This window comes from Haliotis rubra, unplaced genomic scaffold (genome assembly GCF_003918875.1).
Source record: "Haliotis rubra isolate DU_JTF1 unplaced genomic scaffold, ASM391887v1 Scf23, whole genome shotgun sequence".
NCBI classification, from domain to species: Eukaryota; Metazoa; Mollusca; class Gastropoda; order Lepetellida; family Haliotidae; genus Haliotis; species Haliotis rubra.
The window spans coordinates 2669066-2693918 of NW_025766336.1; the positions used below are offsets into that span (position 1 = coordinate 2669066).

The 24853-nt window shown below is 40.7% G+C and overlaps 1 protein-coding gene across 2 annotated transcripts; it reads left to right on the plus strand.

Annotated features, from left to right (window-relative positions):
* Positions 1-24749, plus strand: LOC124277996 (COP9 signalosome complex subunit 3-like). 2 transcript variants are annotated; one of them, XM_046713725.1, is made up of 16 exons: positions 1-79; positions 383-512; positions 2452-2564; positions 3273-3322; positions 3654-3746; positions 6588-6662; positions 7720-7824; positions 9843-9932; positions 10216-10266; positions 15733-15834; positions 16379-16450; positions 18971-19057; positions 19843-19956; positions 20519-20599; positions 22170-22239; positions 24134-24202. In XM_046713725.1, the coding sequence occupies exons 1-15, from the start codon at positions 25-27 to the stop codon at positions 22224-22226; spliced, it is 1275 nt and encodes a 424-aa protein (XP_046569681.1). In that variant the 5' UTR covers positions 1-24; the 3' UTR covers positions 22227-22239; positions 24134-24202. The 2 variants fall into 2 exon arrangements, with proteins under 2 accessions (XP_046569681.1, XP_046569680.1); XM_046713724.1 differs by lacking the exon at positions 22170-22239 and having other exon boundaries at positions 24134-24749.
* Positions 24750-24853: the final 104 nt, after the last annotated feature.

Genomic DNA, 24853 nt, shown 5'->3' on the forward strand with positions numbered 1-24853 from the left:
TGCGTGTGGGCGGACGTTTCCAAAATGGCGTCGGCACTCGAGAATTATGTGAATACGGTTCAGACTCTATCTTCACAAGGTATACAATAAGGGTGTTTTTTGTAGGTGGCAGATGTGCAGAATTATTCTTCACAGTCTGTTCAAAAGATAGGAATGATTTGATCGTATCTATTGGCTATATTGATGCGTTCTTCGTTGCTGAAATGTTTATGTCCGGTTTTCGGTCACATCCTACGGAACAAGTTCAACAAGCTCATGCGGATGGTAAAACTACATTTACAGCAATATACGCCCAGTCGTTGACAATGTTTAATTCTGAATGCCATTACAGTTCTCATACCAGTTTCAACCAGCTCATTCATTGTGACATGTTTATTTGTAGGTAATTTTACACAGCTATGTGAGTTCATCAGTAAAAGTGCAGACATTCTGGCCAAGAATGCAGCCCACCTGGATACTGTTTTAGCTACCCTGGATGTGCAGCAGCATTCTCTTGGAATGCTGGGAATTCTGTGAGTGTAACTTCTATGCTTTTTCTGTATGTGCCTACTGTATATTTCTTTCAACAGGGTTCCTACAAGACCTGGAAAACCTGAAAATTTCACACCCCATTTTTCAGTCTTGGAAAAATCATGGAATTTGAAAAATATGGATGGAATAATCTTTGGTTTTTTTATCAGACAAAACTGTATATCTTGGCTAGAATGCACTTTAACCAGACGCCAGCCCTCGCTGCTCGCTCGGCAGGGGTTAGTTATCGCTACTATAGCACTGTCTCAAGTGCTGTCTCGCTATATCGCGGTAATTGTCTCCCTTTACTTGCATCTTTAGAGTCAAACAACCCTTTACAATCCTTAGGGTTAGGGTATGACACCCTTTACGATCCTTAGAGTCTTTAGAGTCAAACAACCCTTTACGATCCTTAGGGTTAGGGTATGGCACCCTTTACGATCCTTAGGGTTAGGCACCCTTTACGATCCTTAGGGTTTAGGGTTAGGCACCCTTTATGATCCTTAGAGTTAGGCACCCTTTACGATCCTTAGGGTTAGGGGTTAGGGTTAGGGTATGGCACCCTTTCCCATCCTTAGGGTTAGGATTGGAAGAGGGGTAGGGTTAGGGACCCTTTCCGATTCTTATTTAGGGTTTGACTTTACCTTAGGGCAGTATATTCCTATTATATCAAATTGAAACACATTTCGATCCGTCCGGTACTCATCAGTACAGTCCAAGAAATAATGGCGCGAAAAGAAATGAATGGGAAGGGCGTGGAGCGAGTGGTTTGTTTTCAATTCGCGCTGGTTTATTTCCATACCTTATTTCTGAGCAAATGACCCGTTAAACGAGCACTCATTCATTGTGATGGTGCTCGTGGTCCCGAGGTAGAGCGTCCGCTAATTACGTCACTAATTAACGAATTCAGTAATCCGGCGAAAGCGCGTTCAAGCCCCAGCAGCTCTAATTAATGTGAAAAAATGCGCCCGGTAAAGTGCAGTACTCCCTATATCTAAACAGTACTACAAGGGCTGTGGCAGCCATCAATATATTGGTTGTATGTCAATAAAGATGGTTAAAGAGTAAAAGAAAAATTGCTACAATTGATGTTTCATTTTTATTAATTCATCTTATCATAAAGAGGTGTGAATGGACAGCTGTAAGGGGAGATGGGAGGCCGTATTTAACTTAAGACATTGTTTTATTTCAGACACAGTAATATATGTGTTTAAAGGTATTAAAATACTCTAGGACATATATTGTTGTGTCTGGATAAAGCAATGTTTGTCTTGAAAAATCATGGATTTTTTTTCACAGAAATGTGGGGTATTATTTTGTACTCCATGTGTCTGTCCGTCCGTGCAAATTCCTCTTTCAGGAGCAGAACATATAAACCGTTCTTCACGAAACTTTGGACACAGATAGGTCTAGTGGTGAACTGGTGCCTTTTGGTAGTTTTGGAATTCTGAATAAGATATTTTTGCATTTCCATGGCAACAAGTTTTACTTTGACTGAAATTGGTGCAGAACTTAAAAACCTTTCAATACTCTAATTCCACTTTGTGAGCATTCAGGAACCTAATGACATAAATCAACAGTACCACTCTATTTCTTTATCAGCATTACTGAGGTACATCAAACCGTGTTTCAGTCAGTCTGTTGTTGATACAAGCATGCTAGTATATGAATCGTTTACATATGTATGTTTTCTTTAGATCAATGTGAAGAATAATGTAACATTTGACATAGTCATAATTAGTTGACATATTCATGAAGAGTATTTTACAATTGCGGGGGTTAATGATGACTTTGTCTTCTTGTATATTTTACAGTAGATCTATAAACAAATGATATTATAGTTATTGATCATATATATACTCAATACATGCTGTATCCTGTTTGTTCATATGATTTATCAGGCACTCAAAGCATTTTCATAAAACTGTGATATTTTTGTAGATGTGTCAAATACAATCTTCCCAATATCCCTGACTTTGAGGCCCTTTATGGACTGACTCAAGAATTCATCACAACTTGCAATGGAGAGCAAGTCCGATATGCCACTGACAGTTGTGAGTAACAGTCTAACTTTTACATACCAAATATATTCAGGATAATGATGATCAAAATGATGTACAAAGAAATCTTGCCAACTCAAATGTCCAGGGGACTAAAAGATATGTATACATTTGTCAGTTTGAGACTTAACATGGTATTATTGCCCAAGTGTTTTTACAGATTGCCATAAAATGGTTTGAATGTCGATGTTGGTGTAATCAAATTGTTCCTAGTTAGTTTTAGAGCCATGGAAAAACAAGCTAGTCTGATATATGCAATCAGTCTGAAAGATATCAGGCAGAAGGTGTTCGACTGCAGTAAGCTAATTCTTGCATCGATAAGATTCAGTCACCTATTATGGTTACTGTTATACCAAGAAAACCTGTTCCACACAGTGGGGAAAATTCTCACCAACATTGGAGGAGTGAGTGAGTGAGTTTGTTTTACGCAGCGCTCAGCAATATTCCAGCTATATGATGGTGGTCTGTAAATAATCGACTCTGGACCTGACAATCCAGTGATCAACAGCATGAGCATTGTTCGCCTTATGTTGGATACAATGACATGTGTCAACCAAGTCAGCGAGCCTGACCACCCGATCCCACATCATTAGTGGAAGGGGTCAGGTATCCTCCACTCTGGGTTGTTAACCCAACTGCTTGGCACCAGTTTCTGATATATTCTTACCTCTGTCTCTGTACATGTGTTATTCTTGTCTTCAGTTGCGGACCTATGTCACAAGTTTACACACAAGCTAGTAGAGAAGAAAGAGGTAATACAGGAGAGCCAGATTGTAGAAAGTAGTGAGAGGCTACAATATTCATGACATGCAATCTATCATGTACAAAGTGTGGAAACAAAAGACTGCTAGAATGTGGCATACATGTTCAACAAGTAACACTAACAAGACCACCTCAGTTATATTTTAAACCTGTTTGCTTAAATATCATGGAAATCATCTTTGAAATTCTGTTGTAAGACAGAGAAGTACATCACTCTTTAGAGATCCATAACCTTGCTAACTGCATGGTATTACCGTATGTTAAGTAAAAAATACTTGTTTACTTTGCATGACTGATGTTTTAATAATCATTTCGTTGCAGCCTATTCGAGGAATCAAGGTGTTGACAACAGCCATTCAGAAGATTCAGTTGTTTCCAGAACAGCTGACATCAATTCATGCTGACCTCTGTCAGGTAAACTATGCATAGATTTATAGCACTTTTGTAATTGTGCAACACATTAAAACAATGTTGATGACAAATAATTATTCTTTGTTCAAAACATCACGCTTTTTCAAAATGTCTGAAACCCATCATGACACACAAAGTGACTGACAAGTCAATAAAATCAATGCTTATATATTTCATTAAAATTGCTTGTTGGGGCCAGAAAGTCGTTGTCGGTTCACTGTATCTATACTGAAAGCCATTAAAAATGCAATTTGACATTCATACTTTCTTTACTCACACTAATTTCAACATATATAAACCTAACTGGCAGATATGTTTTAAGTGAACATCTGTGAATAATTTCATCTGAAAATGTCCAGTCAACAACAACATCAGTGACGCAACAATGACATCACACAAAGGAGGGGTCACTTGCAGTCAATATCGTGTGTGTCCACCGTGCGCTGCAAGACATGGTCTGCAGCCTCTGATGGTCTGTGGTCTGATCATGACACCACCCCCTCCTAAACGATCATGTTCAAGGACACAGTTTGGGGCAAGTCTTTCTCCTTTACGTCGATAAATCTGTTGACGTCCATCTGCAAAGGATAAGTTAAACCTGGATTTATCTGAAAAAAATGACATCTGGCCATGTCCTGTTGCCAAGATTGGCCCCATTTGCTGCCCATCGCTGTCTGGCAAGTCTGTGGCGATGCAATAAGGTTGGACCACGGTACGGGTGACGACACCGGATGTTGAAGGCGTCCTTGCACCTTTTGGGCGCTGAAATGACATTGACTTGTCCCAATTGTCCTCCTTGCCTCATCATCAGCTGTTTGGAACCGATTTCGCAAGTGTGAAACTCGGATATTGCGGTTTTGTCGAGCTGTTATCACAGGTGGTGCACCAGGGTGCGGACGATCAGCAACACTTCCGGTAGCCCAAAAACGTTGTCTGTGTCGACTTACAGTGGATGGATGCACATTAAAGTGCCTGGCAATCATCACATCTGAAGCACCTAGGCTGACCATACCGATAACCTGATTCCTTTCGTCTTGTGTCGGGGCGGTGGGGTAGTCTAGTGGTTAAAGCGTTGGCTCATCATGCCGAAGACCCGGGTTCGAATCCTCACATGGGTACAACGTGTGAAGCCCATTTCTGGTGTCCCCACGCCGTGCTTTGCTGGAATATTGCTAAAAGCGGCGTAAAGCCAAACTCAGTCAGTCAGTCGTCTTGTGTCAAGTGTGGCATTTTCTCAAAGTGATTGAGTTCCACAATTCCTTGTGCTTTTACAGGGCCTGGGTGCAGGTAATGCATGTGCACAACGTGTTTCATGAATGTGGTTGTGTTTACGAGAAATGTCAAAGTTTCAGTTTTAAGTATCAAAGTTCATGTGAGAGGAATGCTCCGGGATTCGAACTCGAAATGGGCCAGAATAACAGCTTTTTATCCCTATATCCTCTGTATCGCAGGAAAAAATCTTCACTAGAACTTTTGTAAGTTTCAGGACAACAAATACCAATTGCGTTTTTAATGGCTTTCAGTATATTATTATGGAGCAGTTGTTAAGTAAGGTTGGTGTTTAGACCCCAGGACAGTGTCATACCAAAATACTTTAAAAGAAGGCACTTGTTGTTACCCTGCCTGACAACAACATTAAGGGAACGTAACAAAGCCCGGCTTGCATGGAGTCACCATATATGTATCTGGGTGGGTATCCATGTTAAACCATCTGTTATCTGATTGAGCTACAACTATAAATCGACATATCTGGTCCATGTCAAGTAGCAACACAAACACACACAAAGATGCATAAATATTAGGGCTGCCGTGAAGTCACTATGAGGCAAATCTGATACATGTCACAAATATTTGGTAACAAAAACAAATGTTGAAAATATTGAAATAATCATGAATGTGATGTTAAATCTAATTTCACCAAGATCACAATGAATATTAGTCATTTAGCATGTTTAGAAATTGCCTGCCTTTTTCTTCAGCTGTGTTTACTGTCAAAGAACATGAAGCCAGCCCTTCCTTCCTCCAGCGACATCACAGACATCAGCAGAGAGGTAGGCTGCCACAGTAGTCATGCAGCAGTTGTTGCCTGCTACCTTATACTATTAGTTACGATAAATGAGGGTTATATAACCATATCTTGATAGAGGGCCTTATTGGTACAGGGGCTGTGGGGTAACCTAATGGTCAAAGCGCTTTGTTCGATCATGCCAAAGACCCTGTTTCGATTTTCAACATGGGTACAATGTATGAAGCCCTCTTTCTGCTTCCCCTGCCATGATATTGCTGGAATATTGCTAAAAGCGCGTAAAGCCAAACTCAGTCAGTCACACTAGAACTTTTGTAAGTTTCCAGGACAACAAATACCACCACTGCTTTTAATGGCTTTCAGTATATTATTATGAAGCAGTTGTTAAGTAAGGTTGGTGTTTAGACCCCAGGACAGTGTCACACCAAAATCCTTTAAAGAAGGCACTTGTTGTTACCCTGCCTGACAACAACATTAAGGGAACGTAACAAAGCCCGGCTTGCATGGAGTCACCATATATGTATCTGGGTGGGTATCCATGTTAAACCATCTGTTATCTGATTGAGCTACAACTATAAATCGACATATCTGGTCCATGTCAAGTAGCAACACAAACACACACAAAGATGCATAAATATTAGGGCTGCCGTGAAGTCACTATGAGGCAAATCTGATACATGTCACAAATATTTGGTAACAAAAACAAATGTTGAAAATATTGAAATAATCATGAATGTGATGTTAAATCTAATTTCACCAAGATCACAATGAATATTAGTCATTTAGCATGTTTAGAAATTGCCTGCCTTTTTCTTCAGCTGTGTTTACTGTCAAAGAACATGAAGCCAGCCCTTCCCTTCCTCCAGCACGACATCACAGACATCAGCAGAGAGGTAGGCTGCCACAGTAGTCATGCAGCAGTTGTTGCCTGCTACCTTATACTATTAGTTACGATAAATGAGGGTTATATAACATATCTTGATAGAGGGCCTCATCGGTACAGGGGCTGTGGGGTAACCTAATGGTCAAAGCGTTTGTTCGTCATGCCAAAGACCCTGTTTCGATTTTCAACATGGGTACAATGTATGAAACCCTCTTTCTGCTTCCCCTGCCATGATATTGCTGGAATATTGCTAAAAGTGTCATAAAACCATACTCACTCACTCAATCACCCTTATCAGTACTTGAGTTTGTATACAACATGTTCCTCTTCTGCCTGGAATCAGTAACTTTCTGTTTGGTGTATTATCGACATTTAACCAACGGAGCCAGCCTCAGGTTCCAAGCAGATGAAAACCAGCACAGGACTACAATATTCCTTTTGTAACTTCAGCAGTCAGTGTCACTCAGTGGAAGGGTGTACTTCATACACACAGTAGACCTCTTTTGACTTGCATTATGTATCCAGTGTGTCATTCAGTTAAAAGCAAAACTCACTACTACTCTGTATTCATGAATGTTTATGTGGTGTTTACATACCTGCCACAGGTGTGCGACTTGCGCTGTTATTACTCATGCCACATTCTCATGACAAAACTGATAAACCTCAAACTTTACCATGCACATTTTGACTACTTGAAATCACACAAATAGGTCTAATTACATCGTTTTAGTGCCTTCTTTGAGAAAGTAATTTGCAATCTTGAGTGTGGTTCGCCAGGCTGGAACCCTGGAACTGGTCATTGCATGAGGCCCTTGGACACTGGTATCTCAGGCTTTTTCTCTCTTGGTGTTGGAAGCTCTGTGTTTACTAGTGGTTAGAGTTGGTGATTGGTTGAGTGTTTTGTACCCTGATGGCTGGGACATTGCTGATAACATCAATCACTGGAATTTTAGCCTGAACTACAGCTGCTGTCATAGCTGGGACATTGATGAAAGCAGCCTGACACAAGACAGCCAGCAGACTCTACATCCATTGAGTGAGAAATAATGATATGTCTCTGATTGCAGGGCGGTCAGTTTGACGCACGGGACTTCCTGCTGTATTACTACTATGGAGGGATGATCTACACGGCGCTGAAGAACTACAATAGGGCTCTCTACTGCTTTGAAGTTGTAAGTAGACTGGGTCCACCATACTGGTTGTCACAGTGTGTGTCCCCACACAGTACCAAGTGCAGTAGCTACAGCTGGCTTCTGTCTGCACATCTGGTGCTCCATGACAGACTCAACACAAGCATGCAGACTGCATTCTGTACCAAAACTAATCTTTTCACAGATGTTGTACTCATCTATCCTTCTTGGTCTGACAACTGATATTACTTTGTGGTTTGGCTGCATCAAAATTCAAATGAAGTCCTTTTTATAGTCTATTTGTATACTATTGTTGTCTTAAGTAAGATGTAACTTTGATGTCATCATATGAAGTCCTGTAATCTGTCTATTGATCCACATGTGTGTACAATGTCTGAGGCCCATTTCTACAATGTCCCTCGCAGTGTTACTGAAATATTATACCATGATTAGTAGGGCTGTGCAATATTACCGGTAAACAGGTATATACCAGTATATGCCGGTACAATATCTCAAAATATGAATATCACAATATGGTTCAGAATCTGCAATATATTTGGTCATCCGGAGCTAGCTCCCTTTGAATTATCTGCCCTTGATTTCCATAGCACAAAATGTGCTCTAAAAGTGCCAGATGTACTTATATTTCTGTGTGTTTCATGTAACATTTTACAAGTGGAAGTATCTTTATAGGTGGCTACAAAGGTGGCCAAATATTCTTCCAAAAATGCTTTAAGTTTTGTGGGTTTGAATGGTTTCACATGTGACATTTAGGAGGATTTGAAGTGGCCTCAAATGGACCATTTTTTTATTTGGACTTATTAGTAGAGCCTCTGGCTCTGAGTGACCATATCACAATTCACATTATTTTGTTATTATTGTTTCATAATGGGACATATTTGATCAATTCATCATAAAGGCCTAAGTCTTATATAATTTGTAGGACTGTATAATGATATTCTAGTCAAGGATCTTAATTATTGGAGGTCACATGAGATTCCAAGCTCAAGTAGTTCACCTTAATCATATTTTTGTTTCATTTTGCAATAGTTCATATTAACACATGTTTATATTGGTGTTGAATCTGAATGAATCACTGACATACAGTAACAATAATTACGTTGATTACTGCATTGAATTGCATTCGGTTGAAGCAAACAACACTGACCATGAAAATCATGTTATACTATTACCTTAACATTATGTTCGCAAATCTTTGTTGCAATACTTCAATTAAACATTCCACATTAAGGTTCTATTTCATTTTATTTATCTGTAAACCATTGGCACACAGCCATACACAATGGGGACGGGGAGATTGAAAGTATGGTGAAACAGCAACTAAGAAGATGATGTCACACACAGAGAGCTATTATGAATTTATGATGTACACACTTGTGCAGAAACCTTCTAGTCAATATATTTCACAGACAGACAGTTTATTTGCGTAATATTGGCCTAGTGGCCTATAATACAGTTATCCAGTTATATAAATCGATGTAGAGTGGTGAACTGGATCCAGCTCTTGTTTGGAATACATTATGCAGAAATTGAAAGCAGTGAAATATATTACCTGACTGTTTCTTAATTTGAAAATAGATTCTAAGGTTGGACCTCTATACACTTTTCGAAGTTGTACCAAATATTTTTCACACCAACATTCGTAATATTTACATTAAAAAAAGACATGATTCTCGTCTTCAACTTCCAAGGCATTACATACAGTGCACAAATAGTCTGTTAAATTCTTAAATTACTACAATATATGGCAATATGAGAATCAGGGCAATATCCAGCCCTAATGATTAGGGGTGACTATCATCCTGATTTGTCAGTGGTATCTGAGGCAGAGCACTTATTATTGTTACTATGGTATATACAGTCATCTTATCCATTATCAGCTTGAAGAAAATTGATCCAATCTGACAGTTATTGAATATTATCTCAATATGTCTCTCACATACCTCATCAGTAGGGCCCAGCCCATTAAGATTTTGTTGGCAATAATTACATCGATGATCCTCCACTGCAAATTGTCACCATCTGTTTGTCTGTTTCAGGCTGTGACGACTCCCAGCATGGCTGTCAGCCATATCATGATGGAATCCTACAAGAAGTTTATTTTGGTTGCGCTTATTGTACATGGGAAGGTTTGTGTCTAAAGGGTGTTGCCTGTGTTGAACACAGAAAACGCATATGCAAATACTGAAATGAAAGTTCACTCACTCACTCACTAATAAGGATATATAACAATTTCATATAGCTTTGAATAGGATGAGCACAACTTAAAAATTACATATAATCAGTTTTTAAAAATTGTTTTATGAATGTGCCCACTGTAGAATTTTGAAATGGATTTGTTAATATTTTGACCTATACAAAGAATTATTAACAAAATGTGTTCCCTGATTGGAGTGAGTGGTGTCGTTTCAGATCCCTAACCTCCCAAAGTACACGTCCCAGGTGGTAGCAAGGTACATAAAGGTAGGTTCATCTTCATCTGTGTAATTAGGGACCTGACATCTATTGGAGTACTTTTGGCACTTGCTGAGTAAAGATGCATTCAAGTACCCAACAATGGGAGATAACTCACATCTTCACTTTCCTAATGTGTGTGTCGAAGTAATGGAAAATATACGGTACAGTGTCTTGACACACTGACTTCGTCAATGTTTATAGAAAGACTGGATAAGTTACTTATCCAATCTCACAACTTGCACCTCTCTCTCTTGCTTCGACTTTTAGTGGAACGACTGTAAACTTTTTTCCATAGGCCTCCTTGTCTATTCGCCCGTGCACTCCATGCTGCTCACCTTAATTAGCTTCCTAGTTCCTAATAAAGCTTGCAGCATGCTCCACTAATTGCCCACATGACTACCTTGAATGATCATTCTCTTTCTTGTCGCATGACTGTGTGGAAGTGCTGTATATTAGGGACATTATTTCACCCTAACATCATGGGGAAAACTGATAATCAGTCAAGGAAAAGGAAAGTTTGTGCTCAATGCAAGACGAATTATTCGTCCCTCGACCGTCACTCATCTTGCAGTTACTGTATTGGACAATGTAACTGGAACGAACGATGTGGCAAGTGTAATTCACTAAAAGAAGAGGATTTTAAGGCCTACCTTCATGTTTGCTCCCGGAGAATCGCCGATAGGGACAGGAAATCAACAGAATCTGATCCAACTCCCACCAAGCGTATCAAGTTACAGCGACAGAAAATCGTACCTTCACGCAAGAGAGCAACGTCTGTGGTTCAAGAGGATTTTATGGACGCTTCATCAGATTTTTACTTATCTGAGGACATTCGGCACCTATTAAGTATGCATCAATCACCTCCTTCCATAGCATCAGATCACTCACGGATGGTTGTGATCGATAATTCTTCATTGCCTGTCCCATCTACACTACCTGGGGACCATAGATTGACACTATCATCATCCAGATCATCGGTACATATCCCCTCGACTGTCTCAGTTTGTTTGGAGCCTGGCCAAACGCGTTCAACCAGCCAACTGTCTCCCCACAGTTCATTGAACCGAACGGAGCTGGCTAAAACAACGTCGCCGGGGGACGTTCATCATGATTCAGCACTTCAGGTTTCGTCACCTAATCGCCTATCCAGATCGCCACATCATTCTAGATCACCACAACGATCTAGATCACCTTCACGATCCAGATCACTATCACAAGCCCAATCTAGATCACCGTGCCGATCCAGATCACAGTCACGATCCAGAGAACAACTACGATCCACATCACCTGATCAAACCAGATCACTGAACCGATCCAGATCACAACATCAAAGTAGATCACCTAACTGATCCAGATCACAAATCAAGCCAGATCGTAACTGCAAACCAGATCACCTGTTCGATCCAGATCACCTTATAGATCCAGATCACGATCACAGTTTCCAGTTAGTGCATCGAATCGATCTAGATCACTTTACAAATCCAGATCATCTTACCAACCCAGGTCACCTATAAGATCTAGATCACCTTACAGAGCCATTGACCAATCGGGATCACAGTACAGATCCACATGGCCGATTCTATCCAGATGGTCGAACCAGAGCTCCAATCAGAACCAGATCACCAACTACAACTGCAGTGACCCGGACTAGTTCTTCATATCATACCGGGATCACCTAGCCATACTAGGGAATCCAGATCACTGGCTTACCAACCTACTTCGTTACTTACCATGTCGAGATCTCGATACAGTTCCTCTGACCGACGTTCGGGTGATCATTGCTCTGATACCACTAAAAGGCCTACAGTCTCTTATGATGTTCGATGTTTTTACCCGAATTACCAAGCCCATAATGAGCTTCCTCCACTTTCAAGGGATCCCCTCCGAAAGCTACATAGACGATTGCTTCGCCAGCTACAGTTCACCACCACGTTGCTCAGACAGTTAGGGTGGCTGTTGAACATCGCAAAATCGGAACTAATACCGACTCAGAAACTCCAATTCATCGGAGCACTGTTCGACACTCGTCAGGGGATGATGTTCATACCTCATGACAGGTGGATAAAGATTCAGCAATGCATTCCTCAAGGACTGTCTCAGGCAAGAACCTTACGACAGTGGCAGGAGCTACTGGGCCTTCTGACATCAGCTCAAGCAGAGGCCAGCTCCAACTTCGGCCGATACAGCGATTTCTACGCCCGTACCTTCAGGCCGACAACCCCAAGGAACTAATTCTTCATCCAGTCCTTCAGTGGTGGCTCGACGAACGGAATGTTTGCACCGGAGTCTCTATGATGCCCTTTGCACCGACTCATCATCTATTCGTTGATGCATCCCTCATGGGTTTGGGAGCTCACTTCCTCAACCACCAAGTGGCCGGGCTGTGGTCATCCGACGAACGGGTACTTCATATAAAGGAGCTGGAATTCAAGGCGGTAATTCAAGTCATCTCACATTGGGCAACAGAGCTTCAATCAACCAGTCTGTTGATCCAATCAGACAATTCGACGGTGGTTTGGTATATAAATCATCTAGGCTCGACAGGCTCAGCGAATCTGCTACAATGGGCGATCAGGTTCTTCCATCTCATTGACTCACTCAACATCGTAGCCAGAGCCAGACACATTCCCGGGTTAAAAAATGTGATCGCCGATGCCTTGTCCTGATCCAACCGACCGTCCCCGACAGAGTGGAAGTTAATGCCCCAGATCTTTCAGTCGATGATCTACCCGTTATCATGGCCTCAAATAGATCTGTTCGCCACAAGGTTCAACAACCAACTTCCAAAGTTCGTATCACCAATCCCAGACTCCTTGGTGTGGGACCTCGATACGTTGGCAATATCATGGGAGGGTCTCAATGCCTACGTGTTCCCCCCTCCAGCTCTGCTACCAACAGTAATACAGAAACTATTGGCCACAAGCAACATACTACTGCTTTTGGGTGCACCCTTCTGGCCAGCAAGAAGTTGGTTCGTCAACCTAAGAAACCTCGCAGAGCCGAACCCAGTACCGCTTCCCAACCGGGACGACCTATTTCTTCACCCTCACTCGGAACTGCGCCACGGGTCACCTCAGACCCTCAATCTACACGTTTGGCTCATCTTCAGAGGTCTCTCATAGCTAAGGGCTACTCTCGCCGAGTAGCCACAGCTATCGATTCAGCGCATCGTACTTCAACCCGTTCCTTGTACGACAACAAGTGGAAGAAGTTTGAAGACTATTGCAAGCTTAGGGGAATTGCATCTCCCACTTCCACCTCGGCTCAGGTCGTTGCTGAGTTTCTCCAGCATCTCCGCACTACTAAGAAACTCAAGGGTACTACGTTAGCTATCTACTTAGCCGCCATCAACTTGGTTTTAGCTACCACCACGGGCACAAAGATTTCCACTGTTCCCGAGTTGCAGAGTCTACTACGCTCCTATAGACTCTCTGACCAATCCAGGAAGTTCAGACCTCCGGCCTGGGATCTGTCCGCCGTCCTTCATCATATGATTTCTACAGATTATGAACCTTTAGAAGACAAGGACTTCAAACAAGTGACATTCAAGATATTCTTCCTGGTAGTATATCTGAACTGCATGCGCTTGATGTCAATCGGGTGCGGTTCGAGCGGAAGAAGCATGGCAAGGCTTTGCTGGGTCTCCGCTGGGACTTCATTGGGAAAAACTGCCAGGGCAACCGGACCGGATGTTTACCATTCCCCCATTGTCCACCATTCTTGGGCCTGATGATAATGAAGATTTGACACTCTGCCCTGTTAGGACTCTACACGTTTACCTTGCTGCCTCCAAGGATCGTCGACGGCTACGGAAGCACCTCTCATACCCTTGTCGAACGCTTCAAGAACTGAGATTTCCCGGACCACATTGGCCTCCTCCAGCCGCTTCCAATCCTCCTGAGACTCGTGCACTAGCCTCGACGATGGCCCTCCATAGCAACTGCTCCTTCATCGCTATCATGGAAGGTTGCTTCTGGTGTTCTGATACAGTCTTCTCTTCACATTACCTGCGAGATCTGTCTGTCACGGATGTCAAGGGACTACACCAGTTCGGACCTCTTGTACTGGCTCAGCAGCTTACATCGGCCCAACAACGCAGATGAGGGACATTCCGCATTTGCGTTACTACTTCTTTGTATATGCTGAATAAAAGTTGAACTGGATCTCAACCTTTTGTTCTCATTATATGGGTTTAAGAACTACTTCACTTGGTCTCCATACCAAGGCATCAGAATATGGCCACCTAGTGTGGCCCTACGGACCTGAGGCACAATCAGTATGACGATGCAGAGGTGTTCGACATTCACGCTTACTGACCTCTACTCCACGGAGCAATTACGTCAGTGAAGTGTGACACTCCCGAATTCCAGTGGATTTCACTGCGTTCTGCCTCCAAAGTTGCCGGGCACATCTTTGACTAAGCTTAGGCAAAGGAGTGAGGGTCAATTTGATGCTGCCCGGAACTGAACATAAAACCTTGGAGATGCTGAGTTGGGTTTCTCTTTCACCCACCTCGGTCAGTGTCTGGGGGGCCTTCTTGAAGCAGGGGCTGGCCCGATTCTAGTCGCGAGACTTAAATTACGGGGGTACCTTGTAAATCTTGGCGAGGCATGGCTTACTTGCCGAATGGCGTCCCTTGTCTTGTACAAGGTTGCGGCCGAACACCACATCGCTCGGGAGCACCCATCACCCAGGGAGTCATTGTGCTTAGTAAGCCAAGGGGTTCCGGAGAACCCACTACAAGCATAGGAGTTGCGTGCATGTGTAACAGGCCTCCCTTGTAAATCACTATCTACGGTTGTCATCAGTCCCCACAGCTCCAAGACCAGCTGTTTGCACTGTCCAGACAGAAGGGTAATCTGTGGCCCGCCATCCAACCATGGGATAGTGCAAAGTCGTGAGATAGGATAAGTTTTAAAATTGGAAATTTTAATATAAATTGTGTATTTATATACTTATCCTATCTCACGCGATGGATGCCCGCCCGGCCTCCCCACTACTCAGATTACAACGTTGGCTCCAACATGAGAATGATCATTCAAGGTAGTCATTTGGGCAATTACTGGAGCATGCTGCAAGCTTTATTAGGAACTAGGAAGCTAATTAAGGAGAGCAGCATGGAGTGCACAGGCGAATAGACAAGGAGGCCTATAGAAAAAAGTTTACAGTCATTCCACTAAAAGTCGAAGCAAGAGAAAGAGGTGCAAGTCGTGAGACAGGATAAGTATATAAATATACAATTTATATTAAAATTTCCAATGTTGTGTAATGTTGCATATTGCCACAGACTCAACTTGATGATGATGATGATGATGATGATGATTGTGTGAAGCCAATCTCTGGTGTCCCCTGCCGTCATATTGCAGAAAATTGCTAAAAGCGGCATCATACCTCACTCACTAAATCTCACTAAAGTATATAATATCCTTCCTCAGATCTCACTGAAGTTCTGACTAAATGTTTTCCTTCTAGCCTCTTTGTCAAGCATATCATGATCTCGCCCATTCTTACGCTACAAACAATCCTGATGAACTTCGCACGACTGTCACCAAGCACACAGAGACCTTCACAAGGGTATGTATGAGGTGGAGGGGGTGGTGGGCTTAGTTACTGGTTTGTTGGCCAAGTAAACTTGGTGGATTCAAGTCCATATCATTTAGAATTTTAGTACAGTATCCAAGGACATTGTTGAGACTAAGTTATTCACTTAAGTGCGGTGAATAATGCAAGAATGAAGATTCTATGAATTTAACAATGAATTGAAACAAATTATATGAATTAATGTATTGTCCAGATGACAATATATCCAAGTTAATTGAATTTTAAATTAATGTGATTTGACAGAAAAATGAATGAGAATCTTCTTGAACTTCCATGAAGGCAATCGGTGCCCTGAGGTGTAAGTTTTGTCCCATGGATGATTGATTAACCTTTGAACTAACATCCACCATCTGAGTGTTCCTCTCTCACTTTACCACCAGTTTGCCAGTTTATACTGACTCAAGAGACAAAGGAGATATTCTACTAGACAGTTCTAGTAATCATGTGTCCGCTGAATGAGATGTTGTGAAGCTCTCTGTGACATTATTTGTTAGTTTCATCACATGACTGTTTCCAGGACAACAACATAGGCCTGGTGAAGCAGTGCATCACATCACTGTACAAGAAGAATATTCAAAGATTAACTAAGGTAGGCATTTAATGGCAATCTCTGAATATCTATGAACTTAATGAATTCAGTATAATTTATGCAGGACAGAGACAGATTTTTCTTTTCCATGCAGGTATTTGATATACAATGTACTTCTGGACAATCTTCCAGTCCCAGTTCAGTTATATGTCACTTCATGTTTGTAAATAATACCCTGTCTTGGTACATGCTCCACTCGGATGCTTTTGTTGCTTTTGTCAGTTTGCAAGATAAGTAGCAAGCGTAATATGTCCTGTATTTGATGTCAAACTACCATTAAGGGAGCTGCTTCGAAAAGTGTTTCTGAGAACCCATCCTTGGAGACATTGGTGATCGTTTCATTGCATACTGCATGAGTTTAATACTTGAGGTACCTTCGTCCTATGATTGTAAGGAGTGTGATCTTGCTGTATACCAAAAGTAGGACTTAACTAAACTAAAATAAGGTTATAAATATGATTCACTAAGACTTGTCGTATATTCATAACATTCCAATGATTTGGGCTAGAATTGCACCCCAGCGACCTATGTATGTTGTCTGACATGAAGTGATGAGTCAGGTCATTAGGATCTGGGACTTGGTTGATTATGTGCCATTGTATCTTGATGGTGTCATGATATCACTCACTGGTTTGTGAGACTTTATGTGCCATTATTATGTAGTTTGAACATTGTGGTTCAACTAGGTGTCAGGCCAGGAAAGCCACGTTTCGAAAATAGATTAATTAATTAATGGATTACCGTAACCGGTAAAAGTGTGTCCCCATGTATAACAGTGTTTTCACAAGAAACGAATAATCTTTCCTACTCACAAGCGTGGTGTTTAGCAATACCGGTAAAAGACTGTTCCTACACTAAACGCCAAAAGAAACATTACCCTCCTACCTTTACGAATTACTTAAAAACTATCAAAGATATGTTAAAAGGTATTAGTTTACAAGAGAGCTTAACAACACAGCTTTATGCAAATCACGAACCAAATTCTCAAACAAATTCATATTTAGGTGAAATCTTTTTCAGAAGAGTTAAATTGTCCTTTTTTCGACCATGCCAAAATATACCAATAACAGTGATTTAGATGTCCAAAAGAAAGGTTAAAAAAAGAATGTTTGTAAATTGTAAATGTTTGTTTTGTGATCTTACGCCATTTTATCTGTTTGTACACATGGCAACACATTCTCTTCCCACAGAGGTTACTCCTGTCATATCTTCCCACGTAACCTCTGTTCTAATACGGCCCTTTCATGGTGTGAGCGTTCAAGACTCGTGATTGGAGGCAATCAGATTTAGTAGTGCAATCAACGACGTTGTTTCAAAAGTGATCATTCGCAAGGCCTCGGTAATTTCCGTATGCTTCGAGAAAACTAAACTTCTTCCCCTGCGCGATGCGCAAACGTTTCTTCTAGACAGAACTCAGTCATGTTATGGCGGATCAGTGGCGTCTCCATCGCCCTCGTTGACAACGGACAAGCTAGCCATTAAACGTCTTGTGTGTAACATCAACACAAGTCCCCGGCAGATGGAGGATATTTTGGCCCCACATTTGCTTGTGTTAGTCAAGTTGAATCTAAGTCGATGTAACACGTGTTCTGATTGGATAGAAAGAAGGGAGATAATTCGTGTTGCGATCTTTTGCCGCTAGGGGATTTTACGAGAACCGGGAAGTATTGCCGTATTAGAACAGAGGTTCTTAGGAAGATATGACAAGTAACCTCTGTGGGAAGAGAATGATGGCAACAAAGTAAACCATTATCATTATTATTATGTTTTACAGATTAAGATTTATTATTATGTGATAATATTATTTATTATATAGGTAGTATTTTTCCTGTACCACGATTGGTCAAAAGACTGTCACATGATTTTACTACAAAACACGATATTGACTTGAGTTTTCTGATAAATTACGACATTGACTTGGGTTACTAAAAATAGACAAGGAATCCCGTACGAAGGGGCTTCCCCCGCTTTTCAGCCAATCAGATCACTCGGATAGATGGCACAGTGTGTGCATTAAAAGTTTATGTTAAAACCCGTTTCTCTTTCATTATATAATAAAACAATTATAGACTCTTGTAGAGGTCGAAATCGGTTTTCATTGACCTGAGAAAAACAATATCGACCTCGCAAGCTCGGGTCGATATTGTTTTACTCAGGTCAATAAAAACCGATATCGACCTCTACAAGAGTCTATAATTGTATAATGTAAAAAACCTATTAGTATATTACATTGTGCTATTTATAGAAATAAAACCTGTTGTGATCTGAATAAAATTATGAGGAAACATGCCTTGTTTTGTTAAATACTGTAACGCGTTTGAATCACTAAGCATGTTTTGACAGTCGGAGAGCCACATTCCATGTTCACGCAACCGTAACTATTGCTGGCAGAGCCACATCAGTTTTGGCGCATCAGTTTTGGAAATGTGGCTCTCCCGGCCTGTAACCTTCAACTAACAATTAGCATAATAAACTGAAGAAGGTATCAAAATTTACTTTAGAAACTTGATTACTCTTCAGACTTTCCAGACGCTTTCACTGACTGACATGGCCAACAGAGTCCACCTGTCTGGAGCCAAGGAGGCCGAGAAATATGTCCTTCACATGGTACATACAATCATTAACAGCCAACATTAATACTTGATCTGTTCCTTGCCATCGCAGGGCGGTGGGGTAGCCTTGTGGTTAAAACGTTCACTCATCATGCCGAAGACCCTGGTTTGATTCCCCACATGGGTATAGTGTGTAAAGCCCATTTCTAGTGTCCTCCACCGTGATATTGCTGGAATATTGCTAAAAGCGGTGAAAAAATAAACACTCACTCGCCATCGCATAGTGGATTCACCAGCCTCAGAATTTTGTTTTTCAAATCTTAGCAAAATCAATTTTAAATTTTCTTCAGAGTTTCTAACTTATATTTCTGAACTGATTTGGAGTAAAAAAATTATAGTCCTCAAATGTTATAATCACTGAGGACTGCCATTATTGGATCTTGGGCGGTGGGTTTCTACATGGGTACAATGTGGGAACTTACTGTGAACCCCATTTCTGGTGTTCCCCGCCGTGATATTGATATTGCTGGAATATTGCTAAAAAAACGGCATAAAACTATACTCACTCACTCATTATTGGATCTCTGGCGTTCAGACCAATTTGAATTCTAACGACTGTTTCACCTAGGTGTAAAACTAGTAAGACTTGAGTCACTTGGTGGTTTCGCCCCACAGTAAGTCAGTGTATACCTGAAATCATAGATTAATCACAGAATGTTGCTGACTGGCATACAAACAATGAATATCAAAATAATACCGACCAAACAAATCATGTTTCATTATTGCCTGTCACATAAATGTTTCTGTGAACTGTATCAATTACTGTGTTATTGTCTGCAGATAGAGGATGGTGAGATCTATGCAACCATCAACCAGAAGGACGGGATGGTCCGGTTCCAGGACAGCCCTGAGAAGTACAACAACGCAACCATGCTTCTCCAGGTGGACCAGGAGGTAGGCTGTACTGAAGTAGGATATGTCTGGCAATGGATGGAGTAACTTGCCCACACATTCACGATACCCATGAAGATCTGAGTCTGAACTGATCTTCAGCAACCCCTGCTTGTCATAAGAGGCGACTAACAGGATGGATGATACATGTGACTGCATCCCATGTGTAGATTGATGATCATACTGTTGATCACTGGATTGTCTGGTCCAGATGAGAATGCCTTAAAATAAAGTTTCTTCATTGAATGATTGAGTTTTCTGGTCCTTTATGGTAGCAAGAGGAATAGGACTTTCTGTTTCAAGGTTCCACTGCAGTCGACATGTGTGAGATCAAATGTCACCTGATTTGGCAGTCAAATATTTCATGTTGCATGCTTCCCGGTTTTAAAATTTGAGGCATTCAGGTAATGTTAAGGATTGGGCTACAGCTGTTTCTATGTGTAATTCAAACGCCCTTCTATATGTTTTTATTAACACAAACTTAACATGTTTCCTCGTATCATTATGTTGTTCATGTTGTTAGCTGTCATGGTTCACTATTATATCTGAATTACATTTTTTTCAGATGCAGAAATGTATAGAGCTTGATGAAAAGTTGAAGACAATGGATAGAGAAATCACAGTCAACCCACAATATGTTCAAAAGGTCAGTGCTATACTACTGCATGTGTCTATTTATTTTCTGTATATACTTGTCAGTTTGAGAAACATTCAGCTTGGATGCATTGCAAGATGGGAGCTTCATCGTAAGGGCTCTTGCTTTTCACTGATGCATTGCAATTTTACACCTGACCATACAACATACACCTGCCTGTTTATGGGATTCATATTTTAATTAATTTGCAAACAGTAACTTAACAAAGGTATGCAATAACCCAGCTTGATAACTAGTACTTTGCCACTTGTCAAAATACAAGACTATATCTGGATTGTACGAAGAGAATGACTGTATTGACCTGTAAGGAGAGTTGTCAACTGGACAATAGGCACATGGGCAATCTCATGTAAAAACATTACAAATTTAGTGGACTGAAGTACTTACTTATACATGTACTTATACAGTATATATATACACAGCCACACTTGGGAAAGAGTTTACCACCTTCTCGATATTTCCAAATCTGATACCTATTATAAATTGCATCCTGTATTCATTTTCTGATGAAACTTGACTAACTTGTTTGTTATTCGCAGTTCACAGCCTTACACACCAGAATCGATTATCTGTTGACATGTTTTAAATTGTCCTTGGGCAAATATTTATTTACCTCCCTTTGTTTGGCTTCTCTGTATCATAACATTAGATGACTATCAGGTGAAAAACACACTGTGTTCTTGTACGAATATTTGAGTAGGTAGCGGTGTGATCTGGACATATGTCAAAGTGAAATCAGTGCCCTATGCAGATGTTTGTAAGACACGTAGTGGTACCATATAAACATTGCAGCTTGTGTCTTTGCCCATAGATTATCTGCAAACTTTTCAAAATCTCTGTGTGATTGACAAGGTATGGGTGGGTAGTGGACATTTTGATATATTATCTGAAAGTTGCAGACGAGGCAGTTGATACTTGCCAGTTCACAGTATGGCGTGTGAATCAGTATACCCCTTCGTAACCTTGCCATAGTCCTTAGACATTGCTCACATACATGCCCCTTGTTGGCTCAGGTTATTGGCAGGCTGCTGATATACCCAGGGGTGGTGCGGTAGCCTAATGGTTAAAGCATTCGCTTGTGACGCCGAAGGCCCTCGTTTGATTCCCCACATGGGTACAATGTGTTAAGCCCATTTCTGGTGTCCTTTCCCCCCCCCCCCAATACTATTGCTGGAATATTGCTAAAGGCGGCGTAAAACTATACTCACTCACCTACTGATCTTGCCTGAAAAGCTTTAACTGTGGTATAAACCGCTATCCTCTCACTCCCTTTTCCACATCCATGCCACATATCTGCCTCATCTAAACACTAACCACTATTAACACTGCTTTCAATGCAAAATTACTTCTTTCACAGGGTTTACTAGAACATCCTTGATTGAAGATGTTAGGATTATGTTCCGTTACTGCCCACATCAGTTTTGTGGTGGGATTTACAATTACAATCGATTATTGATCGATTACTGAGCTCGATTATCGATCTGCATATTTTGAGCAATAACCAACTCTAGTCATAACTTAAAGACAAGCAATTCATGTTTGTTAATGATTTATTTTGCAGCAGTCGGTCGAGACATATCGACATGATGAATCTAACAGCATTACACTTTGGGCTTGAACAGACAAGTTGGGTAGCTCTCACCTAGAACTATGTCCAATATCTCAGTATGAGTGTTGTTAGCTTGTGATCTTAACTCAACTGGCACTGTATTCCTCCTAATGTTAGCTTGGATCATTTGCTGTTTGATGTTGTCAGCAGTGGTGTTCTTCACGTCAGCAAGCAAAACTCACGGGTAACTTCACGTCATTTCAGTAGCTCTTGCTCCGCTTTAAGTTGTTTTGAAGTAACCAGTTGGATGTTAAGTCTATCGTGACTTAGTGGGTGATAATGTAAATGTACAATGTGAAATCTTCATGATAGTGATCTGTTAGAGGATGTTCACCATCACCATGGATAACTTATCAAAGCTTGCAAATGTTGACCATCTTGTGCAAATATGTTTCTGCTAAAATATTGATATCTCACTTCAATATCTTCACACTGAAATCAGATTGAATACTTCTTAGAACAGGCTTCCAACCAGATACATAATTGAGACTGTGTTTTAATGTTGGTCTAACCATGGATGCCTGTGGTAGCTTGTGTGTACATTGTGTGTCCAGGTTAAGAGCTGTTGTGGATCTTTGTTCAACTTTGTATGCTGTTTCTTGCTAGAACTGTGTTCACGTCCTGATATTGTAAGAACATGGATAGAGGACAGACATGCCGTAGGCAGTGGTCACATGTCACCAAGTTTAGCGTCGCATTGGGAGATTTATTTAGTTCAGTAGCATTGTTTTGCTTTTAACAGTCTGCACAGAGCACTGCATTTTGCTTGGTATCCAGTGTTGTGTCAAGTCCTGGGCCTCTGTAACCTGCATACTGTACCTGGCCATGTATAGCTGTGTACTGATGGGAATGTCACTGCCTGTCTTTTGTTTACAATATAGGCAGTACGGTCCTACAGTAATTAATGATGTCTGTTTACAGCACAGCCAGAACTGTTCTACAGTAATTAATTGTTTAATTACAGTAGTCTTTCAGTAATTATGACTAATTACAGTACAGTCTTTCAGTAATTATGTCTAACTACAGTACAGTCTTTCAGTAAGTAAATATCGCTATTACAGTACAGTCTTTCAGTAATTAATGAGCTCATGCCCTTGATCACTAAATTGTCTGGTCCAGACTTAATTATTTACAGACCGCTACCATACAGCTGGAATATTGCCTCGCTAAACAATAAACCATCCAGTAATCAATGATGTCTTAATTACAGTACAATTGGTACTGTCCTTCAGTAATTTATAATAATGGTTTCTAGTTACAGTGTAGTCAGTACTGTTCTTCAGTATTGATTCATGATTATTAGAGTATGGCAAGTACTGACATCAATAATTTACTAGTGGTGTCTAAATAAAGTACAGCCAGTCAGTGTTCACGAAAGGTGTTTCAAGGTAACAGGACATTGGGTCCTGCAAGTTTCAGATGTCTGTCTGACCCATTGAAAATTCACAGGACCCATAGAATAAAATTAAACATACATTTCGGATTTAACATTTCTTATAATTGGCATTGAAATTATTAACAAACACAAGATATATAAACAGCGAACAAGTATCACATGTCACATATAACAACTTAAGTCAAAGTCATTGTGAAATATACAGTCAGACACTGGGGCTGGTGGGTTGTAGACTTCTATCGGACCATTGGCAAATCTGCCGGATTTGTCAGAGTGTCAGACACTATTCGTGAACACTGCCAGTGCTGTACTGGATGATTGTATCCAGCTTCTGCATAATTTTACACTCCCCTCAGGAAAGCATGTGAAGCAATATAGGGATTCACATTTGAGCCTACGAGAAAAATTAATCTGGCAAGACTGTTGCTGTTCATGAAGTACTAATCTTCATCTGGAGATTTCAAAATTGCACGAAAACTTTAAAATTCAACAATATCTAACCATTTTGTGTCTTTTTCAGAGTTCTGGTAGCCACGATGATGATATTCCCGGTTCCTCCACCAGCAAAGGTCAAGGCTATTGATGTTGTCATTGCTGCCTGTTGGTCTTTTTAAAGTGCTACAGTTGTTAGGCCAAAGACTTATTTATGTACATTTGTATTCCTTTGAGTTCATGAAGCGAAGATTCAGGGAATAATAGTATTTTCATAAATAATGTACTGCAAGGCTGAAACCTAAATAAGTTTGTCTTTTCAATTGACTAACACTCTTGAGGTGTTAGGAACTAATTGCGATTAAAAAATAGTATATTTCTTAAATACACTTTAATACAAGTTGTCCATTCTTGCAGTATCTGACCATTTGAAGAATGTTTCTCTCTGCATTGTTTTTACCATAAGATGACAGTTCAGTGTAATATTGTTTGGAGGCTCTTACGTGTATTCCCAGTATATTCTTTACATCTTGTGTAGAAGTTTCAATACTTTCCTCAGAAAATTCACTGCATAGCAGATAATGAGTGACTTGTGTCTCAAAATATTTCATGAACAAACTATCACATGCAAACATGCTTATATGGTAATTTGTTGCAAAATTTGTATGCCTTTTTCATAACATGCAAATAAAAGATTAACAGAATTTTGAACATGTTTGTATGAATTTTATTTCGAGTAACTGTTAAATAAATATTACTTCATCCTCCGGAATACCATCTCCTTGAAGCAAGCATGTTCACTAGTCTC

Excerpts from the sequence above, each read along its gene's own strand:
- LOC124277996 (XM_046713724.1), top strand. The coding sequence starts at position 25 with ATGGCGTCGGCACTCGAGAATTATGTGAATACGGTTCAGACTCTATCT. Across the intron at positions 513-2,451 it reads CTTGGAATGCTGGGAATTCT|ATGTGTCAAATACAATCTTC; the intron begins GTGAGTGTAACT and ends ATATTTTTGTAG. Across the intron at positions 15,835-16,378 it reads ACACAGAGACCTTCACAAGG|GACAACAACATAGGCCTGGT; the intron begins GTATGTATGAGG and ends GACTGTTTCCAG.